Source organism: Stegostoma tigrinum, chromosome 3 (assembly GCF_030684315.1).
Source record: "Stegostoma tigrinum isolate sSteTig4 chromosome 3, sSteTig4.hap1, whole genome shotgun sequence".
Classification (NCBI taxonomy): domain Eukaryota; kingdom Metazoa; phylum Chordata; class Chondrichthyes; order Orectolobiformes; family Stegostomatidae; genus Stegostoma; species Stegostoma tigrinum.
This window is the reverse complement of record NC_081356.1, coordinates 137,014,565-137,041,846: the sequence shown is the minus strand read 5'-3', so window position 1 is coordinate 137,041,846 and position 27,282 is coordinate 137,014,565. Positions and strand designations below refer to the sequence as shown.

The following is a 27,282-nucleotide window of genomic DNA, read 5'->3' as shown; positions in this document are numbered from 1 at the left end:
TGAGGATCAATGGTCGGCACAACATTGTGGGCTGAAGGGCCTGTTCTGTGCTGTACTGTTCTATGTTCTATGTTCTGTGTTCTAGTTAGGCAGCAGAACTGAAAACTAAAAAACAACACTGGAGATCACAGCTGGTGAAGGGTCATGTCAGCTGTGAGGAAGAGTTGTTTGGACTGGAAAAGTTAGCTTGCTCCCTCCTTCCACAAATGCTGCCTGACCCCACTGCGAAGTTACTTTGCTGCATCTGCAGTAATTTGCTCCTGACACTAGGGGGCAGTCTGTGCATGGAGCCAGCTGACACAGATAACATGGAAACAAACCCATTCAACATCCAGCGTCCCTCATGAGGGGCTCAGGAGCAAATCAATGGAGGCCCTGGTGGAGCACAGAAGGTGCATTGGCGACTTAAGAAAGCAATTAGAAAGGCAGAGGGGGCCATGAGAAAATATTGTCAAGCAGATTAAAGGGAATCCCAACACAATCCATCCAAAAGGCAGACAATACCCAGGGAAAGAGTAGGGCCCATTAGGGACCAAGGGGGCAATCTGTGTGTACAGCCAGAGGATGTTGACGGAGTGTTAAATGCACACTTCACATCTGTCTTTTCTCAGGAGAAGGTGGATGCAAGTACAGCGTTTGGGAAGATGGGATGAGATGTTCTTGAGCGAATTGTTATAGGGAGTGGGGGGTATTTGAGGTTTTGATTAGTTTAACAGTGGACACATGCCCAGGTCTGGATGGGTATATCCTAGGCTGCTGTGGGAAATGAGGGAGGAAAGTACTGGAGCCCTGACACAAATTTTAATTTCTCTTTGATGGTCTCTTAAGATGTATTTGAAGATTACTTAGATAACAAAGTGTGGAGCTGGATGAACACAGCCGGACAAGCAGCATCTCAGGAGCACAAAAGCTGACATGATCTGATGAAGGGTCTATGCCCGAAACGTCAGCTTTTGTGCTCCTAAGATGTTGCTTGACCTGCTGTGTTCATCCAGCTTCACACTTTGTTATCTAAGTAATCTTCAAATACATCTTAAGAGACAATCATTAGAAGAAAAATTATTTTTCCATCTTCCCAGTGCAATGTATTGCCCAACCAACAACCAACATAATAACTTTTAGCCAAGGAGCCCTCTATGAAATGGTCTCTGAGTGCAATATCTCACCAAGCAGGTCATTCTGAGGCAGCCAATCCACAAGCTTGACGTTCTGAGCTGGAAGGACCCCACTTGGCCAATGAGTGTGCAGGTGCCTCCAGATAACCAGCTGTGGGAGCTGTGAGAAGGCAGCATTGATCTGCTCCAGCACCACTGGCAGGTTGACCGAGGCAAGCATCGAACCAAAAGTCACCACGATAAAGCCTTCGTCTCCTGCTGTCAAGATGATATCTTCCAGGTCCTAATAAGAGCAAAACACTACAACATGCTGCAGTGGGGACCGAGCTTTGTGAGTATGTTCATAGACAACACGGTGAGGAGTTGGAGGAACACAGCAGGCCAGGCAGCATCAGAGGGGCAGGAAAGCTGGCGTTTCAGGTCAGGACCCTTCTTCAGAAATGGGGGAGGGGAAAGGGGGCTCTGAAATAAGTCAGGTGAGAGGGTGAGGGGTGATAGAAGGTGGATAGTGCTGGTCTTGGGATGAGGTCGGGGGTTGGGGAGATTTTGAAGCTAGTAAAGTCCACATAGAGACCATGGGGTTGTATTCACTTGTGGGACGAGGGTGTCACTGGCTTGTCCAGCATTTATTACCTGTTTCTATTTGCAACCCCCTTGAGAAGGTGGGGCTGAGTTGCCTTCTTGAACTGCTGCCCATGTGCTGGGGGTTGACCCACAATGCCCTTAGGGAGGGAATTCCGGGATTGTGACCCAGTAACATTGAAGGAACGGGGATAATTCCCAAGTCAGGATGGTGAGTGGTTTGGAGGGGAACATGCAGGGGATGGTGTTCCCATGTATCTGCTACCCTTGTCCTTCTAGATGGAAGAGGTTGTGGGTTTGGAAGCTGCTGCCTGTGGATCTCTGGTGAATTTCTGCAGTGCATCTTGTAGATGGTACACACTGCTGCTACTGAGTGTCGGTGGTGGGGGGAGTGGATCCTTGTGGATGTGGTGCCAATCAAGCGGCTGCTTTGTCCTGGATGGTGTCGAGCTTCTTGAGTGTTGTTGGGGCTGCACCCATCCAGGCAAGTGGGGAGTATCCCATCACACTCCTGACTCGTACCTTGTAGATGGTGGGACAGGATTTGGGGAGTCAGGAGGTGAGTTACTCGCCGCAGTATTCCCAGCTTCTGGCCTGCTCTAGTAGCTGCTGTTTGATATGACAAATCCTGTTTAGTTTCTGGTCATTGGTAATCCCCAGGACAGTGTTGATAATGGGAGATTCAGTGGTGGTATTTATGATGAAGGGAAAAAGGAACAAAGGATTCCATTCGGCCCCTCAAGCCTGTTCCACCATCCAGTAGAATCATGGTTGGTCTGACGTGTCTAGATTGCTTATAGAGAAGACTCACTGGGATGATCCCTGGTACAGAGGGACTCCTCATGATCAAAGGTTAAACAGGATAGAACATATAGAACATAGAACATTACAGCACAGTACAGGCCCTTCGGCCCTCAATGTTGTGCCGATCTGAAGCCCATCTAACCTACACTGTTCCATGTATGTCCATATGCTTATCCAATGACGACTTAAATGTACCTAAAGTTGGCGAATCTACTACCGTTGCAGGCAAAGCGTTCCATTCCCTTACTACTCTCTGAGTAAAGAAACTACCTCTAACATCTGTCCTATATCTTTCACCCCTCAATTTAAAGCTATGCCCCCTCATGCTCGCCGTCACCATCCTAGGAAAAAGGCTCTCCCTATCCACCCTATCTAACCCTCTGATTATTTTATATGTTTCAATTAAGTCACCTCTCAACCTTCTTCTCTCTAATGAAAACAGCCTCAAGTCCCTCAGCCTTTCCTCGTAAGACCTTCCCTCCATACCAGGCAACATCCTAGTAAATCTCTTCTGCACCCTTTCCAAAGCTTCCACATCCTTCTTATAATGCGGTGACCAGAACTGTACACAATACTCCAAGTGCGGCCGCACCAGAGTTTTGTACAGCTTCACCATAACCTCTTGGTTCCGGAACTCGATCCCTCTATTAATAAAAGCTAAAACACTGTACGCCTTCTTAACAGCCCTGTCAACCTGGGTGGCAACTTTCAAGGATCTGTGTACATGGACACTGAGATCTCTCTGCTCATCTACACTACTAAGAATCTTACCATTAGCCCAATACTTTGCCTTCCGGTTACTCCTACCAAAATGCATCACCTCACACTTGTCCGCATTAAACTCCATTTGAGTTTGGATGGGACTTGACTCACTGGAGTTTAGGAGAGTGAGAGGTGATTTCATTGAAATTGATAGAATTTTTGAGGGGCCTGACAGTGTAAATGCTGAGAGGGTATTTTCCCTCATGGGACAGTTGAGGGGATCAGAGGGCACGGTGTCAGAATAAACAGGCATCAATTAAAGACTGAGGTGAGAGGAATTTCATCTCTGAGGATTGTGTGCCTTTGTAACTCCCTGCCACAGACAGCTGTGGGGGGCACAGTCCTTGTGTATATTTGAGGCTGAGGTGGAGAGATTTTCTTGATCAGCTGGGGAATCAAGGGTTGTAGGGAAAGGGCAGGAAAGTGGATAACAACACTGATGAGACTATAACACATGGCAGAAATTGCCTGAGTCAGATTTGTTCTGCTTTTTGTGTACAGGGCATACCTGGGCAATTCTCTGCACTGTTGGGCAGTTGCCAGTGTTGTAACTGTACCAGAACAGCTTGGTTCAAGGAGCGGCCAGTTCTGTAGCATGAACCCTTAGTACTTTTGCTGGAATGTTGTCGAGGCAAGTCTTGAATTGCAGACTGACCCGGTTAGCACAGCTTCAGATCAATGTGACGTGAGCGATCTGTCTCATTTCATTTCTTTGTTTGGATTCCATACCTGTTGGTGCAACAGAATGTTCCACTCAGGCCATTTCAGAGGGCAGTTAACAGCCAACCACATCGCTGTGGGTCTGGAGTCACCTGTAGGCCAGACCAGTTACGGATGGCAGTTTCCCTCCCTATGGGTCATAAATGATGGATTTTACAACAAAATCAATGGTTTTAATGATTCATTTGACTTCCAATTGGAGCTTTTATTAAATTGGTTTCAAATTCCATCATCTGCCATAAGGCCAGCGAATGCCCTTGCTGTATGGATTAACAATCCAGCAAAAACACTACCTGCCTCCCTTATGGTTTTCCATGTACCACACGACAGCCTCATGAGGAATGTTCCAGGTTATGGGATAAAAGGGACTGCAGCAACGCAGATACAAAATTGGCCGAGAGAAAGGAAACAGAGAGTAATGGTCAATGGATATTGTTCAGACTGGAGGAGGGTTTGAAGTGGAGTTCCCCAGGGGTCAGTATTGGGGCCCTTCCTTTTCCTGATTATATTAATGACCTGGGTCTTGCTGTGGAGAGGTCAATTTCCATGTTTGCAGATGACATGAAACTTGGAAGAATTGTAAACTGTGAGGAGGACAGTGCGAAACTCCAAAAGGACATTAACAAGTTGGTGCAGTGGGTGGGGAGGTGGCAGATGAGGGTCAATGCAAGGAAGTGAGAGGTTGGAAGAACATTGAAAGACAATATAAAGAAAGGGTTACAATTCTAAAGGGGAGCAGCAGCAGACGGAGCTGGAGGTATCTGTGCACAGATCACATCTGGAATGTACTGTCTGAAAGTGTGGGAGAGGCAGATTAAAGTATAGCTTTCAAGAAGGAATTAGACAATTATTTGAAAAAGGCAGACATGCAGTTTTACAGGGACAATAATATTCAAGATCCAGCACAGGTCTGGAAGAGCCTCCTGTGGTGCTGTAACAATGCTGTGATTCCGGAAGGCCAGGGAAGTAGGATTGCAGAGAGAGAGAAGATGCAATGGAGAGACCATCAGTCTGAGAGAGACTGCTGTCAGCACTTACCTGGGGGAGCGGTCTCGCTGGTTTTGAAAGCAACCCTCCAACGTAGACTACATTAGGAAGCAGTGGCCTTGGGAAATCCAGGGTGAAGTCAGTGTTATAGATTGACAGCTCAGCCTTCAGGTACAGCTCTGAGAGAACAGGCTGTGATCCCGGTGGGAAGCACTTCCTGATAGTATGATCAAACTGGGAGTACAGCATTCTCTCTGTTAGCCAAGAGCCCAGGAACATGGCAGAATTCTTCAGTCTCTCCCAGAATCCCATCCGATCAGAGAGCATTGAGCGAGCTGCAGGAACATATGATATGGGACTGGGCAGACCGGCCAGATACCAACTCCAGAAGTTCGACACGTGCACAGCCAGAAACCGGGCTCGCAGCTTTTCTGCCACCAGGAATGAACAGGGATTGAATGCATCGATCAGCACAATATCAAACTGCTCAGCGGTTAAGGAATCCATCAGACTGGTGTCACCCAGGATCAACTCACACTGCAGAGCTAAATGGCCCATAAATTTCAGAAACGTACTCAGAGATTCACTGCAAGAAAACAGTCAGAATATTTAGTGGTGCTGTCTGCGGAATGGAGCAGACAAGCAGCAGGAGACGGGCCTGACATCTCCAAGCTTGACAGCCTCATCCTCTCTCAGGGAACATGGTACACTTGCCTCAGAGAATGTCACAGGTTCAGGGTCAAAACAGAGATTTCAACACAGGTTAACATCCCAGTGCAGCAGACAGATGGGATCAGCATTGAGGGAGTGCCGCAGTGTCGGAGGGTCAGTGCTGAGGGAGTGCCGCACTGTTGGAGGGTCAGTGCTGAGGGAGCGCCGAATTGTCGGAGGGTCAGTGCTGAGGGAGTGCCGCACTGTCGGAGGGTCAGTGCTGAGGGAGCGCCGCACTGTCAGAGGGTCAGTACTGAGGGAGTGCCGCATTGTCAGAGGGTCACTGCTGAGGGAGCGCCCCACTGTCAGAAGGTCAGTGCTGAGGGAGCGTCGCAATGTCGGACGGTCAGTGCTGAGGGAGTGGGCACTGTCGGAGGGTCAGTGCTGAGGGAGCGGGTACTGTCAGAGGGTCAGTGCTGAGGGAGCGGGCACAGTCGGAGGGTCAGTGCTGAGGGAGCACCGCACTGTCGGAGGGTCAGTACTGAGGGAGTGCCGCACTGTCGGAGGGTCAGTGCTGAGGGAGCGGGCACTGTCGGATGGTCAGTGCTTAGTGAGCGCCGCACTGTCGGAGGGTCAGTGCTGAGGGAGCGCCGAATTGTCAGAGGGTCAGTGCTGAGGGAGTGCCGCACTGTCGGAGGGTCAGTGCTGAGGGAGTGCCGCACTGTCGGAGGGTCAGTGCTGAGGGAGCGCCGCAATGTCAGAGGGTCAGTACTGAGGGAGTGCCGCATTGTCAGAGGGTCACTGCTGAGGGAGCGCCCCACTGTCAGAAGGTCAGTGCTGAGGGAGTGGGCACTGTCGGAGGGTCAATGCTGAGGGAGCGGGTACTGTCAGAGGGTCAGTGCTGAGGGAGCGGGCACAGTCGGAGGGTCAGTGCTGAGGGAGCACCGCACTGTCGGAGGGTCAGTGCTGAGGGAGCGGGCACTGTCGGATGGTCAGTGCTTAGTGAGCGCCGCACTGTCGGAGGGTCAGTGCTGAGGGAGCGCCGAATTGTCGGAGGGTCAGTGCTGAGGGAGTGCCGCACTGTCGGAGGGTCAGTGCTGAGGGAGTGCCGCACTGTCGGAGGGTCAGTGCTGAGGGAGCGCCGCACTGTCAGAGGGTCAGTACTGAGGGAGTGCCGCATTGTCAGAGGGTCACTGCTGAGGGAGCGCCCCACTGTCAGAAGGTCAGTGCTGAGGGAGTGGGCACTGTCGGAGGTTCAATGCTGAGGGAGCGGGTACTGTCAGAGGGTCAGTGCTGAGGGAGCGGGCACAGTCGGAGGGTCAGTGCTGAGGGAGCACCGCACTGTCGGAGGGTCAGTACTGAGGGAGTGCCGCACTGTCGGAGGGTCAGTGCTGAGGGAGCGGGCACTGTCGGATGGTCAGTGCTTAGTGAGCGCCGCACTGTCGGAGGGTCAGTGCTGAGGGAGTGGGCAATGTCGGAGGGTCAGTGCTGAGGGAGTGCCGTACTGTCGGTGGGTCAGTGCTGAGGGAATGCCGCACTGTCAGAGGGTCAGTGCTGAGGAAGTGGGCACTGTCGGAAGGTCAGTGCTGAGGGAGCGGACACTGTCGGAGGGTCAGTGCTGAGCGAGTGCCGAACTGTCGGAGGGTCAGTGCTGAGGGAGTGCCGCACTGTCGGACGGTCAGTGCTGAGGGTGTGGGCACTGTCGGAGGGTCAGTGCTGAGGGAGCGCCGCACTGTCGGGGGGTCAGTGCTGAGGGAGGGCTGCACTGTCGGATGGTCAGTGCTGAGGGAGTGGGCACTGTCGGAAGGTCAGTGCTGAGGGAGCGGACACTGTCGGAGGGTCAGTGCTGAGCGAGTGCCGAACTGTCGGAGGGTCAGTGCTGAGGGAGTGCCGCACTGTCGGACGGTCAGTGCTGAGGGTGTGGGCACTGTCGGAGGGTCAGTGCTGAGGGAGTGCCGCACTGTCAGAGGGTCGGTGCTGAGGGAGTGGGCACTGTCGGAGGGTCAGTGCAGAGGGAGCGCCGCACTGTTGGGGGGTCTGTGCTGAGGGAGGGCTGCACTGTTGGATGATCAGTTCTGAGGGAGTGGGCACTGTCGGAAGGTCAGTGCTGATGGAGTGGACACTGTCGGAGGGTCAGTGCTGAGCGAGTGCCGTACTGTCGGAGGGTCTGTGCTGAGTGAGTGATGCACTGTCGGAGTGTCCATGCTGAGGGAGTGGGCACTGTCGCAGGGTCAGTGCTGAGGGAGCAGACACTGTCGGAGGGTCAGTGCTGAGGGAGCACCGCACTGTCGGAGGGTCAGTACTGAGGGAGTGGGCACTGTCGGAGGGTCAGTGCTGAGGGACTGCCGCACTGTCGGAGGGTCAGTGCTGTGGGAGCGGGCACTGTCGGAGGGTCAGTGCAGAGGGAGCACCGCACTGTCGGAGGGTCAGTACTGAGGGAGTGCTGTACTGTCGGAGGGTCCGTGCTGAGGGAGTACCGCACTGTCGGAGGGTCCGTGCTGAGGGAGGGCCGCACTGTCGGAGGGTCAGTACTGCGGGAGTGGGCACTGTCGGAGGGTCAGTACTGAGGGAGCGCCACACTGTCGGAGGGTCAGTGCTGAGGGAGTGGGCACTGTTGGAGGGTCAGTGCTGCGGGAGCGGGCACTTTCGGAGGGTCAGTGCTGAGGGAGTGGGGACTGTCGGTGGGCCAGTACTGAGGGAGCGCCACACTGTCGGAGGGTCAGTGCTGAGGGAGCGGGCACTGTCGGAGGGTCAGTGCTGCGGGAGCGGGTACTGTCGGAGGGTCAGTGCTGAGGGAGCGGGCACTGTCGGAGGGTCAGTGCTGAGGGAGCACCGCACTGTCGGAGGGTCAGTACTGAGGGAGTGCCGCACTGTCGGAGGGTCAGTGCTGAGGGAGCGGGCACTGTCGGATGGTCAGTGCTTAGTGAGCGCCGCACTGTCGGAGGGTCAGTGCTGAGGGAGTGGGCAATGTCGGAGGGTCAGTGCTGAGGGAGTGGGCACTGTCAGAGGGTCAGTGCTGAGGGAGTGGGCACTGTCGGAGGGTCAGTGCTGAGGGAGCGCCGCACTGTTGGGGGGTCAGTGCTGAGGGAGTGGGCACTGTCGGAGGGTCAGTGCTGAGGGAGCGCCACACTGTTGGGGGGTCAGTGCTGAGGGAGCGCCGCACTGTCGGAGGGTCAGTGCTGAGGGAGTGCCGCACTGTTGGGGGGTCAGTGCTGAGGGAGTGGGCACTGTCGGAGGGTCAGTGCTAAGGGAGTGCCGCACAGTCCGAGGGTCAGTGCTGAGGGAGCGCCGCACTGTCGGAGGGTCAGTGCTGAGGGAGTGCCGCACTGTCGGAGGGTCAGTGCTGAGGGAGTGGGCACTGTCGGAAGGTCAGTGCTGAGGGAGTGGGCACTGTTGGAGGGTCATTGCTGAGGGAGTGCCGCACTGTCGGAGGGTCAGTGCTGAGGGTGTGGCCACTGTTGGAGGGTCAGTGCTGAGTGAGCGCCGCACTGTCGGACGGTCCGTGCTGAGGGAGCGCCGAACTGTCGGAGGGTCAGTGCTGAGTGAGTGATGCACTGTCGGAGTGTCCATGCTGAGGGAGTGGGCACTGTCGGAGGGCCAGTGCTGCGGGGGCGCCACACTGTCGGAGGGTCAGTGCTGAGGGAGTGGGCACTGTTGGAGGGTCAGTGCTGTGGGAGTGGGCACTGTCGGAGGGTCAGTGCTGCGGGAGCGCCACACTGTCGGAGGGTCAGTGCTGAGGGAGTGGGCACTGTTGGAGGGTCAGTGCTGTGGGAGTGGGCACTGTCGGAGGGTCAGTGCTGCGGGAGCGCCACACTGTTGGAGGGTCAGTGCTGAGGGAGGGGGCACTGTCGGAGGGTCAGTGCTGAGGGAGCGGGCACTGTCGGAGGGTCAGTGCTGAGGGAGCGCCGCACGGTTGGGAGGGAAGAGAAAGGGTGAGGGCGGAAGTGCGGGAGATAGGTCAGACGTGATTCCGGGCCCACACTCCAGGAAGTGGATCAATGTCACCAAAAAGGGAGACAGGAAGAAAAGAGCAAAAGTGAGACAAAAGAAAGAAAATGGCAGATGGAAATGGAAATTTCTCAGCTCAGCTCCTCGCCCAAACTTTGCCACCGTGGACTAATATTAATTTATATTAATTAGTGTGAAATTATATTTTTATTTATTTGTGGGATGATGGTGTTGCTGGCTAGGTGGCATTTATTGTCCATCCCTAATTACCCAGAGGGCAGTTAAGAGTCAACCACATTGCTGTGAGTCTGGAGTCACATGTAGGGCAGACCAGGAAAGGATGGCAGTTTCCTTCCCTAAAGGGCATTAGTGAACCAGATGTGCTTTTCCTGACAATCGACAATGGATTCGTGAGCATCATTAGACTCTTAATTCCAGATATTTTATTGGATTCAAATGCCATCATCTTCTACAGTGGGATTTCAAGTCAGGTCCCCAGAACATGATGTGGGTCATTGGATTAAAAGTCCGGTGATAATAACACTGGGCCATGACCTCCCGTCTATGATGTGGATTGTCGAGAATGGCAGTTACCTGTCTGTGCTGTAGAGTATTGCAGTGTCAGGAAACATAAGAGAAACTAGTGTCCCCCGAGGAACATTGAAAGAGTAGCAGCTGCTGTGGACATTAGAGAGAATAGCAGTCCCCGTGTACATTATGGGTAATAACAGTCCCCGGGTACGTTATGGGTAATAGCAGTCCCCGGGTACGTTATGGGTAATAGCCGTCCCCGTGTACGTTATGGGTAATAACAGTCCCCGTGCAGTTTATGGGTAATAACAGTCCCCGTGTACGTTATGGGTAATAACAGTCCCCGTGTACGTTATGGGTAATAACAGTCCCCGTGTACGTTATGGGTAATAACAGTCCCCGTGTACGTTATGGGGAATAGCAGTCCCCGTGTATGTTATGGGTAATAACAGTCCCCGTGTACGTTATGGGTAATAACAGTCCCCGTGTACGTTATGGATCATAGCAGTCCCCGTGTACATTATGGGTAATAACAGTCCCTGTGTACGTTATGGGTAATAGCAGTCCCCGTGTACATTATGGGTAATAACAGTCCCCGTGTACATTATGGGTAATAGCAGTCCCCGTGTACATTATGGGTAATAGCAGTCCCCGTGTACGTTATGGGTAATAACAGTCCCCGTGTACGTTATGGGGAATAGCAGTCCCTGTGTACGTTATGGGTAATAACAGTCCCCGTGTACGTTATGGGGAATAGCAGTCCCTGTGTACGTTATGGGTAATAACAGTCCCCGTGTACGTTATGGGTAAGAAAAGTCCCCAAGTACGTTATGGGGAATAACAGTCCCCGTGTACGTTATGGGTAATAGCGGTCCCTGTGTACGTTATGGGAAATAACAGTCCCCGTGTACGTTATGGGTAATAGCGGTCCCTGTGTACGTTATGGGGAATAACAGTCCCCGTATACGTTATGGGTAATAGCGGTCCCTGTGTACGTTATTGGTAATAGCCATCCCCGTGTAAGTTATGGGTAATGGCAGTTTACGTGTTAATTAGAAAGAACAACCATACCTCCCCTCAAAGAATGATTTCTGCTGCTCCAGGAACCAACTGTTGAAGCTCGAAATGTATTCCTCATTTGCTGACCAGGATATAACTCGGTAACTGTTGTTTCTCCCTGTGTAGTTGACACCTGTTTCAATGAAAAATACACGGTTTACCTTTTACTGCTGAAATCTTGTTTGTACCTGGTACAGGCACTGACTGTCACTGGGTACTGGACCATTCCCACAGCACAACGTCAGTCTGAGGAAGCTGAGTTCACCCTGAAGGGGTGGTATTCAGGGGAAGAACATGAGGTCCCATGCTACCTAACATTGTAAGGACATAAAGGGTTTGCCTGGTGGCTCAGTGGTTAACACAGCTGCCACATGGCATCAAGGCCCCGGGTTCATTCTCAATATCAGGCGACTGTCTTTGTGAGGATTGTTCATTCTCCTTGTGTGTCCATGGGTTTCCTCCCACAGTCCAAAGGTATATAGGTTAGGTGGCTCAGCCATGGGAACTACTGGCTTACGGGCATAATGTCAGGGCTGGATCTGGTTGGGATGCTCTTCAGAAGGGTGGTGTTGGCTCAATGGGCCAAATGGCCTGCTGTAGGAATTCAATTGTATTCACGAAAGCCAGGGGTAGGAAACACCCACTCCACAGCCAATGAGGAAATGGACCAGACTTGGGTCAATGTCCATAACATGTGGCAGCCCCCCCTCCCTCATGTCTCACAGTGTTTGAAGCTCAGACTCCAGCTCATTGCAGTCCAGCATGTCCAATCCCTGATCAATAGTCACTGGAACCACTGTGGAAAGTACAGAGTGAGTGGATGATAACTGACAGAGATAATGAAGCCTGAGTTGGGCCTCAATATGTCAATAAATGTGGAGCTGGAAAAGCAGAGCAGGTCAGGCAGCACCGGAGGAGCAGGAATGTTGATGTTTCGGGCCGAAACCCTTCTGAATATGTGTTAAATAGTATTGAAGCTTGACTAGCGTGAGTCACCTCAGCTCGACTTAAGAGAGGCCCCTGTTCAAATTACTCAACCATAGAGCTGTACACTCTCAGAGAGAGATCTCATTTCGAGGCACAGCCCAAGTGTGGATATAGTTTGGGGGAATTTTGTGCCGAGGGGAAGAGGTGCTTTGTACGTGCTTTGCTGGTTCATAGTCTGTAAGGTTTTCCAACAGATAACTGAAGCCAGGGTCAGGGAGTCAGGCACGAACGAAAGATTGATATCATTGGAAAAACATGAGTTCAACTGTTGTTTATAGCAGCTAGTTTATTATAGCTTACTTTCAGTCTGAAGGTAAGCTGGAGAATTTTTACAGGTTACAACCCAGAAGACCAGTGGAATTTTTCAAAAACCAACTTAAGAACTAAGTAAATGAAACAGAGATGCTGGGCCAGGTGATGTGTTGTACCTGTGTAATGTGGGAGCTGGTGCATCGCATTGTGGTTCACTGTGACAACATCTGTAGCCAGTGCTGGCTGCTTCAGGAACTTTGGCTCAGTGTTGATGAGCTGGAGTCTGAGCTTCAAACACTACAACACACTAGGGAGAGGGACAGTAACCCGGATGCTGTGTTTCAGACACGCCCCTTCCATTTACTGCCTCAGATTTGGTGAGTGGTCAGGGACAGGAGGGTGTGACTATGAGCGAGCAGGTAGAGGGATCCAGGAGGTAGTGCTGAAGGAGCCTCAGCCCTTGATCTTGTCAAACAGGTTTGATGTTCTTCTTACCTGTGTGGGTGAGAGTGGGGTCTGTAGGGAGGAGAAGCAAACTGACCTTGGCACTGAGATACAGGGAGCCATTTGAGAGAAGGAGAAAAGAGAAATGTCGTTGTAATTGGGGATAGTATAGTCAGGGGAATAGACACTGTTCCGTATGGCCAGGAACGAGAGGCCCAAAGCCTGTGTTGCCTGCCTGGTGCCCGGGGTCAGGATATCTCACCTGGACTGCAGAGGGCCTTGCAGTGGGATGGGAAAGATCCAGTTGCTGTGGTCCACACAAGTACCAACGGTAGAGAGTGGAAAGAGGTTCTCCTGAGGGAATATGAGCAGCCGGGGGCTGAATTGAAAAGCAGACCCCAAAAAGGTAATAATCTCTTGATTACCACCTGAGCTACAAGCAAATTGGCTCAGGGTCAACAAGATTAAAGAGGGAGGTGTATGGCTCAGTGAGTGGCATGGGAGAAATAGGAGTGAATTTATGGGACATGGGCACCAGTTCAGGAAAGGAGAGAGCTGTTCCTATGAACAGGTTCCACCTGAATCATGCTGGGACCGGAGTCCTGGCAAATCGCATCAGTAGGGCAGTGGGAAGGGCTAAAGTGAGGGAGTGGGTTCAGTTGCAAGGAAAATTATGGAATAAATTAAAGTCGGGGAGGGGTCAACACAAGTTACTTACTGTTTCCAGAATAAGTAATGGGACAGAGAGTATGGGAAGGTCAGGAATCTGACTTCAGGCCCAACAGATAAGGGGACAACTATTAGCAGGGGGGCACTCAATGCACGACTAAGGGTGCTGTACTTTAACGCATACAGTATTGGAAAGAAGGGAAATGAGCTTGTCGTAGTGCAGGTTGAAATTGGCAGGTACCGTGTTGTTGGTACTTCAGAGACGTGGCTGCAGAAGGATCAGGGTTGGGAACTAAATATCCAAGGATACACCTCCTATTGAAGGAGAGGTAGATGGATCGAGGGGGCGGGGTTGCATTGTTAGTAAGAAATGAAATTAAATCAATAGCTAGAAGTGACACAGAGTCAGAAGGCCTGGAATCTGGGTGGGTAGAGTTCAGGAAGCACAAAGGTAAAAAGGCCCAGAGCTAACATAACAGGAGGTCAGGCCAGACAAATGTGTTGGAATTGTTGGAGGAGGTAATGAGCAAATTAGGCACAGGATGTGATCTATTTGGGAACAGACTGAGGAGGTACCTGCCTCCATTCCAAGCTGGGCCACATTGGATGTGATTATGTTTGCACTTCCAGAAGGCTTTTGACAAGGATCTGCACAGGAAGCTGTTAAATACAAAAACAGCCCACAATGCTAGGTCATATAGTACTGCATGGAAACAGGCCCTTCGGCCCAAACTGGTCCATGCTGACTGTGGTGCCCACTCAGCTAGTTCCTATTCCCTACATTTGGTCCATATCCCTCTAGACCCTTCCTATCCATGTACTTATCCAAATGTTTTTTAAATGTTGCTATTGTACCTGCCTCAACCACTGTCTCTGGCAGCCCATCCCATATACACACTACTCTGTGTGTGAGGAAATTGTCCCTCAGGTCCTTCTTAAATATCTCCCCTCTCACCTTAAACCCATGCTCTCTAGTTTTCAATTCCCCATCCCCAGGAAAAAGATTATATACATTCATCCTATCTATGCCCCTCCTGATTTTATACACCTCAATAAGGTCACCCCTCATTCCCCTACATTCCAAGGAATAAAGCCCTATCCTGGCCAACCTCTCCCTATAACTCAGGCCTATTAGTCCTGGCAACATCCTGTAAATCTTCTTTGCACACTTTCCAGTTTAACTATGTCTTTCCTATAATAGGGTGACCAAACCTGCACACCATACTCCAAGTGCGGCCTCACTAACGACTTATACAGCTGTAACATAACATCCCAACTCCTACACTCAGTGCCTTGACCGATGACGGCCAGCATGCTAAATGCCTTCCTCACACCCTGTCTACCTGTGACACTGTTTTCAACAAACTGTGTATTTGTACTCGTAGGTGCCTCTGTTCCACAACACTCCTCAGGACCTTGCCATTTACTATCTAAGTTTTAGCGTTGTTTGACTTTCCAAAGTGCAACACCTCACACATATCTGTAATGAATAGTATTTGCCAATTCTCTGCTCACTTCCCCATCTGATCAAGAACCCTCTGTAATTTATGATAACCTTCCTCACTATCAACGATACCTCCTAATTTTGTATCAACCGCAAACTTATTAATCCTGCCTTGTACATTCACACCCAGATCATTTATGTAAATAACAAATAACAAAGGTTCCAGCACTGGTCCCTGTAGAGAAATTTCTGGAGAAGGGTTCCAACTCAAAACATCAGCTTTCCTGCTTCTCTGATGCTGCCTGGCCTGCTGTGTTCCTCCAGCTCCACACTGTGTTATCTCTGACTCCAGCATCGGCACTTCCTACTATCTCTGAGGGAGTTGGGAGTCCTGGTTCAGGATTCTCATGGTTAACATGCAGGTTCAGTTGGCAGTTCGGAAGACAAATACAATTTTAGCATTCATTTTAAGAAGAGCAGGGATGTACTCCTGAACTGTTTAAGGCTCTGGTCAGACAACGTTTGGAATGTTGTGAACAATTTTGGGCCCTGTACCTGTGGAAGGATGTGCTGGCCTTGGAGAGAGTCCATAGAAGGTTTACAAGAATTACGTTGGGGATGAAGGGCTTGTCATATGAGAAGTAGTTGAGGATTCTGGGTCAGGACTCGATGGAGTTTTAGGATGAAGGGGGAATCTGAAACTTACAGAATACTGACAGGCTTGGATAGAGTGGATGTGGAAAAGATGTTTTCACTGGTGGACAAGATTAGGTCCCAAGGGCACGGCCTCAAAGTAAGGGGTCAACCCTTTCGAACTGAGATGAGGAGAAATTTCTGCAGCCAGAGGGTAATGAATCTGTAGAACTCATTGCTGCTCAGGGCTGTGTAGGCTCATTGAGTGTATTTAAGACAGAGCAAGGTTTTTGATTATTGAGGGGATTGAAGAAATCAAGGGTTATGGAGAGCAGGCTGGAGAATGGGGTTGAGAAAGATACCAGAGATAACAAGGTATAGAGCTGAGACTTTATAAGTCTCTAGTTAGGCCCCATTTAGAACACTGTGTCCAATTTTGGGCCTCACGCCTCAGGAAGGACATACTAGCCCTGGAGCGTGTCCAGCGGAGATTCACACGGATGATCCCTGGAATGTTAGGTTTAACGTATGATGAACGGCTAAGGATCCTGGGATTGAACTCATTAGAGTTTAGAAGGTTGAGGGGAGATCTAATAGAAACTTACAAGATAATGTATGGTTTAGAAGGGATGGACGCTAGGAAGTTGTTTCCGTTAGGTGGGAAGACTAGGACCCGTGGACACAGCCTTCCAATCAGAGGGGGTAAATTTAAAACTGAAATGAGACAACATTTCTTCAGCCAGAGAGTGGTGGGCTTGTGGCATTCATTGCCGCAGAGTGCAGTGGAGGCCGGGACGTTAGATGCCTTCAAGGTAGAGATCGACAAATTCTTTATCTCAAAAGGAATCAAGGGCTACGGGGAGAGTGCAGGGAAGTGGAGTTGAAATGCCCATTAGCCATGATTTAAATGGCGGAGTGGACTTGCTGGGCCGAATGGCCTTACTTCCACTCCTATGTCTTATTGTCTTATGAATGCGCACAGCAGGCCAAGCTGCATCAGAGGAGCAGGAAAGCTGACGTTTTGGGCCTAGACCCTTTCTGATGAAGTGTCTAGGCCTGAAATGTCAGCTTTCCTGCTCCTCTGATGCTGCTTGGCCTGCTGTATTCATCCAGCTCCATACCGTGTTATCTCGGCTTCTCCAGCATCTGCAGTTCCCATTATCTTTGAGAAACATACCAGCCATGAATGAATGGTGGAAGAAACTTGGTGGGCCAGATGGCCCAACTCTACCCTAATATCTTGTGATATTAGCGGAGCGAGTCAGACAAGCAGAGCCTGAGGGCACCCCAAACATCAGAGAAGGGGTCGCTGATCGGCCCCAAGAAAGAAGTAAATAACGATGATGTCCCTGGAGCGAAGGTTTGTTGCAAGATATTGGGGAAATTACTTCAGTGTGAGTCTGGCTTCAGTTGTGGGTAAATTGTTGGAGGTGACTATAAAAGGTAGGATTTATGGATATTTAGAGAGGCAAGGATTGATTAGGGATAGTCAGCATAGTTTTGTGCGAAGACAGTCATGTCTGACTAAACTGATTGAATTTTTTGAGGAAGTTACCAAAAAGGTTGATGATGGCAGAGCAGTAGATGTTGTTTATTCAGATTTTAGTAAAGCCTTTGACAAGGCTGCGCATGATAGACTAATTAGTAAAGTTGGGTCACAAGGCATTCAGGGTGAGCTTGCCAAGTCGATACATAATTGGCTTAACAGAAGGAAAAGGAATGTAATGGTGGAGGGTTGCTTTTTGGACTGGAGCCCTATACGAACTGTTTTCCACAGGGATCAGTTCTGGGTCCTCTTTTGTTTGTCACTTACATAAATGATTTGGATGAGGATATAGAAGGCATGGTTAGCAAGTTTATGGATGACACCAAAATTGGTGGCATTGTAGACAGTGAGGAAGGTTTTCTAAGACTGCAAAGGGATCTTGATCAAATGGGACAATGGGCTGAAAAATGGTACATGGAGTTCAATCTGGATAAATGCGAGGTATTGCATTTTGGTACAACAAACAAAGGTAAGGCTTATACAAATAATGAAAGGGCCTTGGGTAGTGCTGTAGAACAGAGGCCTAGGGGTTCACACACATATTTCTTTGAAGTTTACATCAGATATGTTTCATAGAATCCCTAGAGTGTGGAAACAGGCCCTTCGGCCCAACAAGCCCACACTGACCCTTGGAACATCCCACTCAGACCCATCCCCCTATAACCCACCTAATCTACACACCCCTGAACACTACGGGTAATTTAGCAGGGCCAATCCACCTAACCTGCACATCCATGGACTGTGGGAGGAAACCGCAGCACCCGGAGGAAACCCACGCAGACACGGGGAGAATGTGCAAACTCCACACAGGCAGTCGCCTGAGGCTGGAATCGAACCCGGGTCCCAGGCGCTGTGAGGCTGCGGTGCTAACCACTGAGCCACCGTGCCGCCCTAGACAGGGTGGTTAAAAAGCATTTGGCACGCTTGCCTTCATTGCTTAGTCCTTTGAGCGTAGGAGTTGGGAAGTTATGTGGAGGTTGTACAAGACATTGGTGAGGACTCTTCTAGAATACTATGTCCAGTTCTGGTCAGCCAGTTATGGGAAGGATAGTTCAAGCTGGAGGGGGTTTAGAAGAGATTCACCATGATGTTGCTGGATATGGAAGATTTGAGTTGTAAGGAGAGGCTGGATCGGCTGGGATGCTTTTCACTGCAGTGTACGAGTTTGAGAGGTGACCTGATCGAAGTTTATTAAATAATGAGAACTGTGGATAGAGTTAATGGTGGTTGTCTTTTTCCTACGATGGGAATTTCATGACCAGGGAGCACACTGTTTTTTAAAAAAATTTCTCCCCACTCACCTTAAAAAAAGGCATGAGGTACATTTTTTAGAGGGTGATTTGTGAGTGGAATGAACTTGCTGAGGAAGGGGTAGTTGTGGGTACAACTGCAATGCTTAAAAGATACCTCATTGGATATATGAAGAGGAAAGGTTTGGAGGAATATGGACCAGGAGCAGGCAGGTGGGACTAGAATAGTTTGAGGTTATAGTTGGCATGGAGTGGTTGGACCAAAGGGTCTATCGCCATGCTGTATGACTCTGTGACTCCATAATGCGAAAGTAATGTGATATATTGTAAATCTGCTGGTGGGGGGGAGGGGCTGATGAGGATAAAGTGGTATTTGTTAATTGCTGTGTCATGGCATGTGTGGGACCTCGGTGGGGAAGAGGGCAGAGCTACCTTTGATCCTGGGGTTGCCAAGTTGCACCAACATGCTCACGTTGTGCCCACTCTCATGAAGGATGTGAGAAATTTCATCAAACAGCAGGTAATGGCTCCCTCCTGCAGGCACAACAAGGGAGGAATACAGAAACATTCAATCAGATAGAGCCATTTGCTCAGATCTCCATATACAGTCTATCCCTGTTTCAGCAAAAGTCAAAAACATCTCCTGGCTGGCCCTGATGCGAGTGACTGCAGCCCCTGGAACCATGGTCCTGATGCACACAGCTTTGCCTACAGCCCCTATTCACACATTTCCACCACCCCACTCTTTATGCTCTGTTTGCAAGACCATGAGTTGGGGCAGCAGCTTCCGGAGACATCGGGAGGAAGCCCCAGGATAGCTACCTGCTGAGGAGGGTGATTACTTACGCTATCTTCCTTCTTCAGGATTTCAGAGGAGCTGGGAGAGCAGGGAGCTTTCGCACCCTTCTTTATCACAAACCCTCTCCCGCACAGTCCTGGCCAATTCAGCCGAGACACTGTGGTTAAGTGGTGCTAACAGTCTAGTGACTGTTAACCCAGAGAACCAGGTACGAATCCCACCACAGCGGGTGTATGCCACTCAGTCATATCAACTGTAAAGAAAGTAAAAGGAAATGAAACTGGATGGATCCCCTGGCATCGACCGAAGCACCAGAAAAGACAACATCAGAAACAGCCCTGTGGACCCTGCAGAGTCCTCCTCACTAACATCTGGGGGCTAGTGCCAACATTGGGAGAGCTGTCTCACAGACTAGTTCATCAACAGCCAGATATCAAAACATAAAAATACCAAGAGCCCTTCAAGCCCGGCATATCCCCCCCTCAACCATTGCCACCAAGCCAGGCGATCAACCCTGGTTCAATGGAGAGTGCGAGTGCAGGAGGACATACCAGGAGCAGCACCAGGTATACTTGAAGATGAGGTGTCAACCTGGCGAAGCCACCAAACAGGATTACTTGCACACCAAACAGCGAGAGCAGCAAGTGATAGACAGCGCTAAGTGATCCCAGAACTAACGGATCAGATCTAAGCTCTGCTGTCCTGCCACATCCAGTTGTGAATGCTGGTGGGCAATTAAACAACTCACTGGACGAGGAGGCTCCACAAATATCCCCACCCTCAATGATGGAAGGGGCCAGCACATCAGTGCAAAAGATAAGGCTGAAGCTTTCACAGCAATTTCCAGCCAGAAGTGCCGAGTGGATGATCCATCTCGGCCTCCTCCAGTGGTCCCCAGCATCAGAGATACCAGTCTTCAGCCAATTCAATTCACTCCACATCATATCAAGAAAAGCTGAGAGACACTGGACACTGCAAAGGCTACTGGCCCTGACAACATTCCAGCAATAGAAGACTTGTGCTCCAGAACTTGCCGCTCCCCTGGCCAAGCTGTTCCAGTGCAGTTACAACACTGGGATCTACCCGACAATTCCCCAAATGTTTAATGTTTTAATGAAGATCAGTAGCTTGGGCTGTGGTTGGAACTGTTGATTGGTTCACCGAGCTGACAGGTTTTCACGCAAATGTTCTATCTCCCTTCGATGTGACATTGTCAGGGCTGTGTAGCCTCTGCTGAAATGCTGTTGTTCTGTCCCACTCTGAATTTATATGGTCTGGTCTGTCAAGGCGGGCTGCCTAACCAGAAACAAGATTGCCCACCACGGCTCCAACCAGCCCCCTCCAACCTCCTAATTCCCTTCAGTTCTGTAGAAGTTAAAACATTAACTCTGATGCTGTCTGACCTGCTGAGTTTCTCCAGTATACACTACATGAGAATGAGAATGAGAATATCCTTTATTATAACATATACCCAAGTGCAGGTGTACAGTGAAAGGTTTACAATATTGTTCACACAGAGCACCATCTTAGGTACAAAATACCGAGGTAAGGAACATAGAACAAAATAGAGAACTAAAGAGGAAAAAGTTACGTTACCTTACAGTAATTCACAAGATAAGATAGAAATATAAGAATTGAAGTTAAAAGATAAACATTACAGTTTTTCCAAAAGTGGTATGACTGGGCTCGCAAACCACTGAGATCACCCCCACCACAACCAGTCCCCCAGTCCAACAACTGTCCCTGTTTGAGCCGGCAGTCCATCCCCACTCCACCTGGGGCCCACTGTCCATCCCCACTCCTCCCAGGGCCCACTGTCCATCCCCACTCCACCTGGGGCCCACTGTCCATCCCCATTCCTCCCAGGGCCAACTGTCCAGCCCCACTCCGCCCGGTGCCCACTGTCAATCCCCACTCCTCCCAGGGCCCACTGTCTATCCCCACTCCACCCGGGGCCCACTGTCCATCCCCATTTCTCCCAGGGCCAACAGTCCATCCCCATTCCTCCCAGGGCCGACTGTCAATCCCCACTCCTCCCAGGGCCCACTGTCCAGCCCCACTCCGCCCGGTGCCCACTGTCAATCCCCACTCCTCCCAGGGCCCACTGTCTATCCCCATTCCACCCGGGGCCCACCGTCCATCCCCACACCACCCTGGTGCCACTGTCCACACCCACTCCTCCCAGGGCCCACTGTCCAACCCCACTCCACCCGGAGCCCACTGTCCAGCCCCACTCCGCCCGGGGCTCACTGTCCATCCCCACTTCTCCCGGGGCCCACTCCACCCGGGACCACTGTCTCTCCCCACTCACCCCGGGGACCACTGTCCATCGCCACTGCTCCCAGGGCCCAGCGTCCATCCCCATTCAGCCCGGGGTCCACTGTCCATCCCCACTCCACCCGGTCCCACTGTGCATCCCCATTCCTCCCAGGGCCCACTGTCCATCCCCACTCTGCCCGGGTCCCACTGTCCATCCCCACTCCACCCGGGTCCCACTGTCCATCCCCACTTCTCCCAGGGCCCACTGTCCATCCCCACTCCGCCCAAGCCTCCAGCCGACTCAGCATCATTGCTCCAAGTAAATTGTTTTCAAAAATGCCAAAGGAACGAAAAGAGAGAGGAAGAATGAGAAAAGACAGAAAGAAAAACAATGGATGTAATACTCGAGCCTCAGCAGGAGGAGCAGCCAGGATGCTGCCTGTTCTGCTGCCGCTGTTTGATTGGATCAGATTTCCAGTTCTTTGGTTAGTTGTTTAAATGACAGAAAGTGTGTTGAGGTGACTCAGCGACTGAACTCACCGACCAGGACAACAGTCAGGATCTTGGCTGATCTTGTCAATGTCAGGTGTCCAGATATAAAACCCAACAGGAGAAGTGGTCCCAGCGGCGTCATTGTCCAATCGCCCGAGCAGCTCAGGCCTCAACAATTCCACAAATTCCAGCCAATGTTCCGCAGCTAAGGTCCGATCTCAAAGATTGAGAGTCAAGTTAATGATTTCTGGTAAAACACGTCAATGTAGGGGACAAGAGAAGACATTAAGAATGGTGATTAAAACAATAACAGCAGCAACTCAACAACATCCCCCCCCCAATCATATCCACCACCTCCCCCCACCCCCACACCCAACATCCAGCTTCCCCTCCCCCACCCCCAATATCCAGCTTCCCCTTCCCCCACCCCCTCCCCCACCCCCAATATCCAGCTTCCCCTTCCCCCACCCCCACCCTCAATATCCAGCTTCCCCTCCCCCCACTCCCACCCCCAACATCCAGCTTCCCCTCCCCCACCCCCACCCCCAACATCCAGCTTCCCCTTCCCCCACCCCCACCCCCAATATCCAGCTTACCCTCCCCCGCCCCCACCCCCAACATCCAGCTTCCCCTTCCCCCACCCCCACCCCCAATATCCAGCTTCCCCTCCCCCGCCCCCACCCCCAACATCCAGCTTCCCCTCCCCCCACCCCCACCCCCAACATCCAGCTTCCCCTCCCCCACCCCCACACCCAACATCCAGCTTCCCCTCCCCCCACCCTCACCCCCAACATCCAGCTTCCCCTCCCCCCACCCTCACCCCCAACATCCAGCTTCCCCTCCCCCCACCCCCAACCCCCAACATCCAGCTTCCCCTCCCCCCACCCCCAACATCCAGCTTCCCCTCCCCCTTCCCCCACCCCCAACATCCAGCTTCCCCTTCCCCCACCCCCACACTCAATATCCAGCTTCCCCTCCCCCCACCCCCACCCCCAACATCCAGCTTCCCCTCCCCCCACACTCAATATCCAGCTTCCCCTCCCCCCACCCCCACCCCCAACATCCAGCTTCCCCTCCCCCACCCCCACCCCCAACATCCAGCTTCCCCTTCCCCCACCCCCACCCCCAACATCCAGCTTCCCCTCCCCCCACCCCCACCCCCAACATCCACCTTCCCCCACCCCCACACTCAATATCCAGCTTCCCCTCCCCCCACCCCCACACCCAATATCCAGCTTCCCCTCCCCCCACCCCCACACCCAATATCCAGCTTTCCCTCTCCCCACCACTAAAATCCACTTTACCCCCACCCTAAAATCCAGCTCCCTGCCCACCCCAAACCCCAAAACCCAGCTGCTACCACCCCAACACTCTCACTACATCCTTCTCCCCTCCCACCCCCATACCCAGCTCCTCCCAAGCTCACCCCCAAGCCCAAACATCCTGACCCCCCTCCCATTCCCATCCCCATCTCCAACATCCAGCCCCCCTCCTCCCATTCCCATCCTCACCTCCAATATCCAGCTCCCCTCCTCCAATTCCCACCCCTACCCCCAACATTCAGCTCCCCTCTTTTAATTCCCACCTCCAACCCCAACATCCAACTACCCTCCTCCCATTCCCATCCCGAACCCCAAACATACAGTTCTCCTCCTCCCATCCCCATCCCCACCCCCAATATCCAGCTCCTATCCCCCTGCCCCCAGCGTGCAGATGGAGGTTAGCAGGGGGCTTTTGGGAGACATGGGACAATAGTGATCCGTAGAGGTCGAGAGATCAAAGTGAAGTAATTTGATGAGACAGACCTTAAGGTGATACTGGGACGTGTGATATCTCAGCAGTAAAGATGGGAGGGAGCGTCAATGGATACCGAGATGGTCAAATCAATCAACATTAGCCTGAGTGAGAGCTGATCTCACTCGATTAATACGGCCCCATCCAATAAAAAAACACTTGCAAAAAAATAGCAAAATCTCTTTGGAGGCAGGAATCTATCTATTTTCTAACCAATACCTTTCACAGTTGCTGCATGTTACAACAATCTATCTGTCCCCAGTTGATCCCCGTTTGCCCTAACCTCAAGCCAGTAATCTTGAAGTGTCATGTTAACAATTAGTTCAGCATGTTTGATGAGACAATGGGAACTGCAGATGCTGGAGAATGAATCCAAGATAATAAAGTGTGAAGCTGGATGAACCTTGCAGCCCAATGGTATCAATGTGGACTTCTCCAGCTTCAAAATCTCCCCTTCCCCCACCGCATCCCAAAACCAGCCCAGCTCTTCCCCTGACCCCACTGCATCCCAAAACCAGCCCAGCCTGTCTCTCCCTCCCTAACCTGTTCTTCCTCTCACCCATCCCTTCCTCCCACCCCAAGCCACACCTCCATCTCCTACCTACCACCTCATCCCACCTCCTTGACCTGTCCGTCTTCCCTGGACTGACCTATCTCCTCCCTACCTCCTCACCTATGCTCTCCTCTCCACCTATCTTCTTTACTCTCCATCTTCGGTCCGCCTCCCCCTCTCTCCCTATTTGTTCCAGAACCCTCTCCCCATCCCCCTCTCTGATGAAGGGTCTAGGCCCGAAACGTCAGCTTTTGTGCTCCTGAGATGCTGCTGGGCCTGCTGTGTTCACCCAGCATATTTGATGAAATGGTTTGGATTATTTCCATTGCATTATTCTGTGCTTTCATTTTAGGCCCCTCCCTCTCATTTCAGTTTCTGTGTATGCTGATATCCATCTCTGTTCCAACATGGATTGAACTTCCCCAGGAAGCACACTCACCTGGCACTGCTGAGGTGAAGCCTACTCCTCTGTCCCTCCAACTCCAGCACCAGTTCCAATAGCAAAGTATCTGAAGCTTTGTTCCTGTACCCTGTGCACTGACCTCCCTCATCTTCTCTTTCCACTCTCACTAATGTCCTAAAACTGTACAAGGTACAGTCAGACCCCTGGCTGGAATACTGTCAACAGTCTTGAGTCCCTTATCTAAGGAAAGAGAGACTGGCATTGGAGGCAGTCCAGAGAAGGTTCCCAGGCAACCTTACTGAAACATGTAAGATCCTGAGGGGACCTGTCAGGGTTAAAGAAGCTGTTTCCCCTGGTGGGAACATCTAGGACCAGAGGCTTTCATCCCGGAATAAAGGTTTTCCATTTAAGACAGAGATGAGGAGGAATTTCTTCTCTCTGAAGGATGTAAATCTGTGGAATTTTTTTACTGCAGAGAGCTGTTGAAGTTGGGTCGTTGAGTATATTCAAGGCTAGGACAGACAGACTTTTAATTAGTCAGGGTATCAAGAGTTTTGAGGAAAACATAGTAATCTGGAGTCAAGGATCATTAGATTAGCTATGATTTCACTGAATGGCACAGCAGACTCGATGGGCTGAATGCCCAGCTCCTGTATCTGATGGTGTGGCACTGGGAGCAATGCAGAGGTTACTCCCGGTGAGGTCTGGTTGTTCAATTCCTGCTGAAGCTCATTTCATTGGTTACTACGGACAACTTGTGGGTCACTCCCTTCCTCCTGGCCAACAGCTGCACTGCCTCTACAATGTTCTCTTCGCCTGGCACTGGACTGGCATTTCACAGTGTTTGCCTCATACTGTGGCAGATGGGCTATCCCTCTCCTGATGATGAAATTTCCTACAACGGCGATGTTACCCTTTCCTTGTTCCAGCGTGTCTCCTGGTGTCTTGGCTTCTGCTGCACTGCACTGATGCGATATCACTGGCGCCCAGTCCGGCCTGAGACAGGCACACACTCAAAGCCCCTCTGCTTCCCGCTGTTTCCTGATGGCCCCTCACTGTCGAGAAGGGGGGCCCGCGAAGGTGTCATCCCAAAGCACAGTTCAGTACTTGCTGGCACCAGCTGTCAAGAGCTCAGCCAGGATCTAGAAAATTCTCTAAAATAAACCTGTGGATCCTGGAAACCATAAATAAACACAGGAATTACTGGGAAATCTCAGCAGGTCTGGCAGTATCTGTAGAGAGAGAGAAACAGTTCTTTTGTTTTCAGTGTGATGCAACTATCAGCTCTGAAAAAGTCAGACCGGGACTTGAAACTTCAACTCTGTTTTTCCTTTATTCATTCATGGGCTGAGGGCATCACTGGCTAGGATAGCATCTATTGTCCATCCCTAATTACCCAGAGGGCAGTTAAGAGTCAACCACACTGCTGTGGGTCTGGAGTCACATGTAGGCCAGACCAGGTAAGGATGGCAGTTTCCTTCCCTAAAGGACATTAGTGAACCAGTTGGGGTTTTCCCAAAAATTGACAATGGATTCATGATCATCGTTAGATTCTTAATTCCAGATATTTATTGAATTCAACTTGCACCATCCGCCATGGTGGAATATCACCTGGGTCTCCGGGTTAACGGTCCAGATGCTGCCCGAGCTGCTGAACTTCTCCAGAACTTTCTGTGTTCATTCCAGAAAGATGTCAATTCCTCTCTAAGAATCTAGTTTCCCTTGTTTAAACCATTCACTGTAAGGACTGCTTTACAGCTGTTTTCTCTACCCTGTTGGAGCTGAGCCTCTCCATGAAACCAATAGCTGGTTATTTGATCACTTTTCATGTCGATTATTTCACCCTGCCGTTAGTTATTAACCCAAACCTTAACCCCACACACCCAGAACACTGACCTTCAGCGGAACACACACTGGAGCGTGAGAGGCAATATGGAGCTCTATTCTGCTGGAAGACTTTTCCTCAGACTACTCCCTTTTTCACACACACACACACACACACAGACAAAACACATGCTCCCTTGCGATTTGAGCGGAAATTTCTCCGACTTTTTCCCATTAAAAAAAGACCCACCAGTCGGTTCATTGAAGCAACAGGAGCTGGGGGTTCCGGGAAAGCCCGTCAGTGAGGGAGCATTGTAACCAGAGCATGAGAAGGAGAAAGGCCGGAGGGAAACACACAACTCACAGTTAAGTAGCTCAGCCCCACAGCCCGGAGAATGCTCTGCTCGGGGACTTCCTCTTGGAAACTGTAAGCAGAACCGGGTTACTCTCCAAACAAAAACTATATCACGCCATGAGATCAGGAACTGTATTCTTCGGAGCTTGGTCACCGCTCGGAATCCAACCCCCAAGCACTTCATTATACCACAACAAAAACCCGTGTAACGCACACCCGCAACAACAAGACAAATAATGACTAAAACAACTGCGGATGCTGTAAATCCGGAACAAAATGTTAACCCGGAGCGTTAACTCTGTTTTCTCCTCCACAGGAGCTGCCAGACCTGCTGAACTTTTCCAGCAAACTTTGCTTTTTGTTCCTGTTGTTAACAACACAAGTTTCAGAGATGGCAGGAACTGCAGATGCTGGAGAAT

The 27,282-nt window shown here is 51.0% G+C and overlaps 1 protein-coding gene across 5 annotated transcripts in view; it reads right to left on the bottom strand.

Annotated features, from left to right (window-relative positions):
* LOC125451061 (UDP-glucuronosyltransferase 3A1-like) overlaps positions 1 to 27,032 on the bottom strand; it is a 42,514-nt gene extending 15,482 nt beyond the window's left edge. Inside the window, exons 1-6 of one of the 5 annotated variants that reach the window (XM_059644977.1) lie at positions 26,873 to 27,032; positions 21,983 to 22,181; positions 18,817 to 18,918; positions 11,172 to 11,292; positions 5,022 to 5,556; positions 1,167 to 1,398 (exon numbers count right to left, since the gene is read on the bottom strand). In XM_059644977.1, the coding sequence (XP_059500960.1) occupies positions 1,167 to 1,398; positions 5,022 to 5,556; positions 11,172 to 11,292; positions 18,817 to 18,918; positions 21,983 to 22,076 (1,084 nt within the window). In that variant the 5' untranslated portion in view covers positions 22,077 to 22,181; positions 26,873 to 27,032. The other 4 variants (XM_059644978.1, XM_059644981.1, XM_059644982.1 and 1 more) reach the window with 4 other exon arrangements.
* Between the last annotated feature and the right edge of the window lie 250 nt (positions 27,033 to 27,282).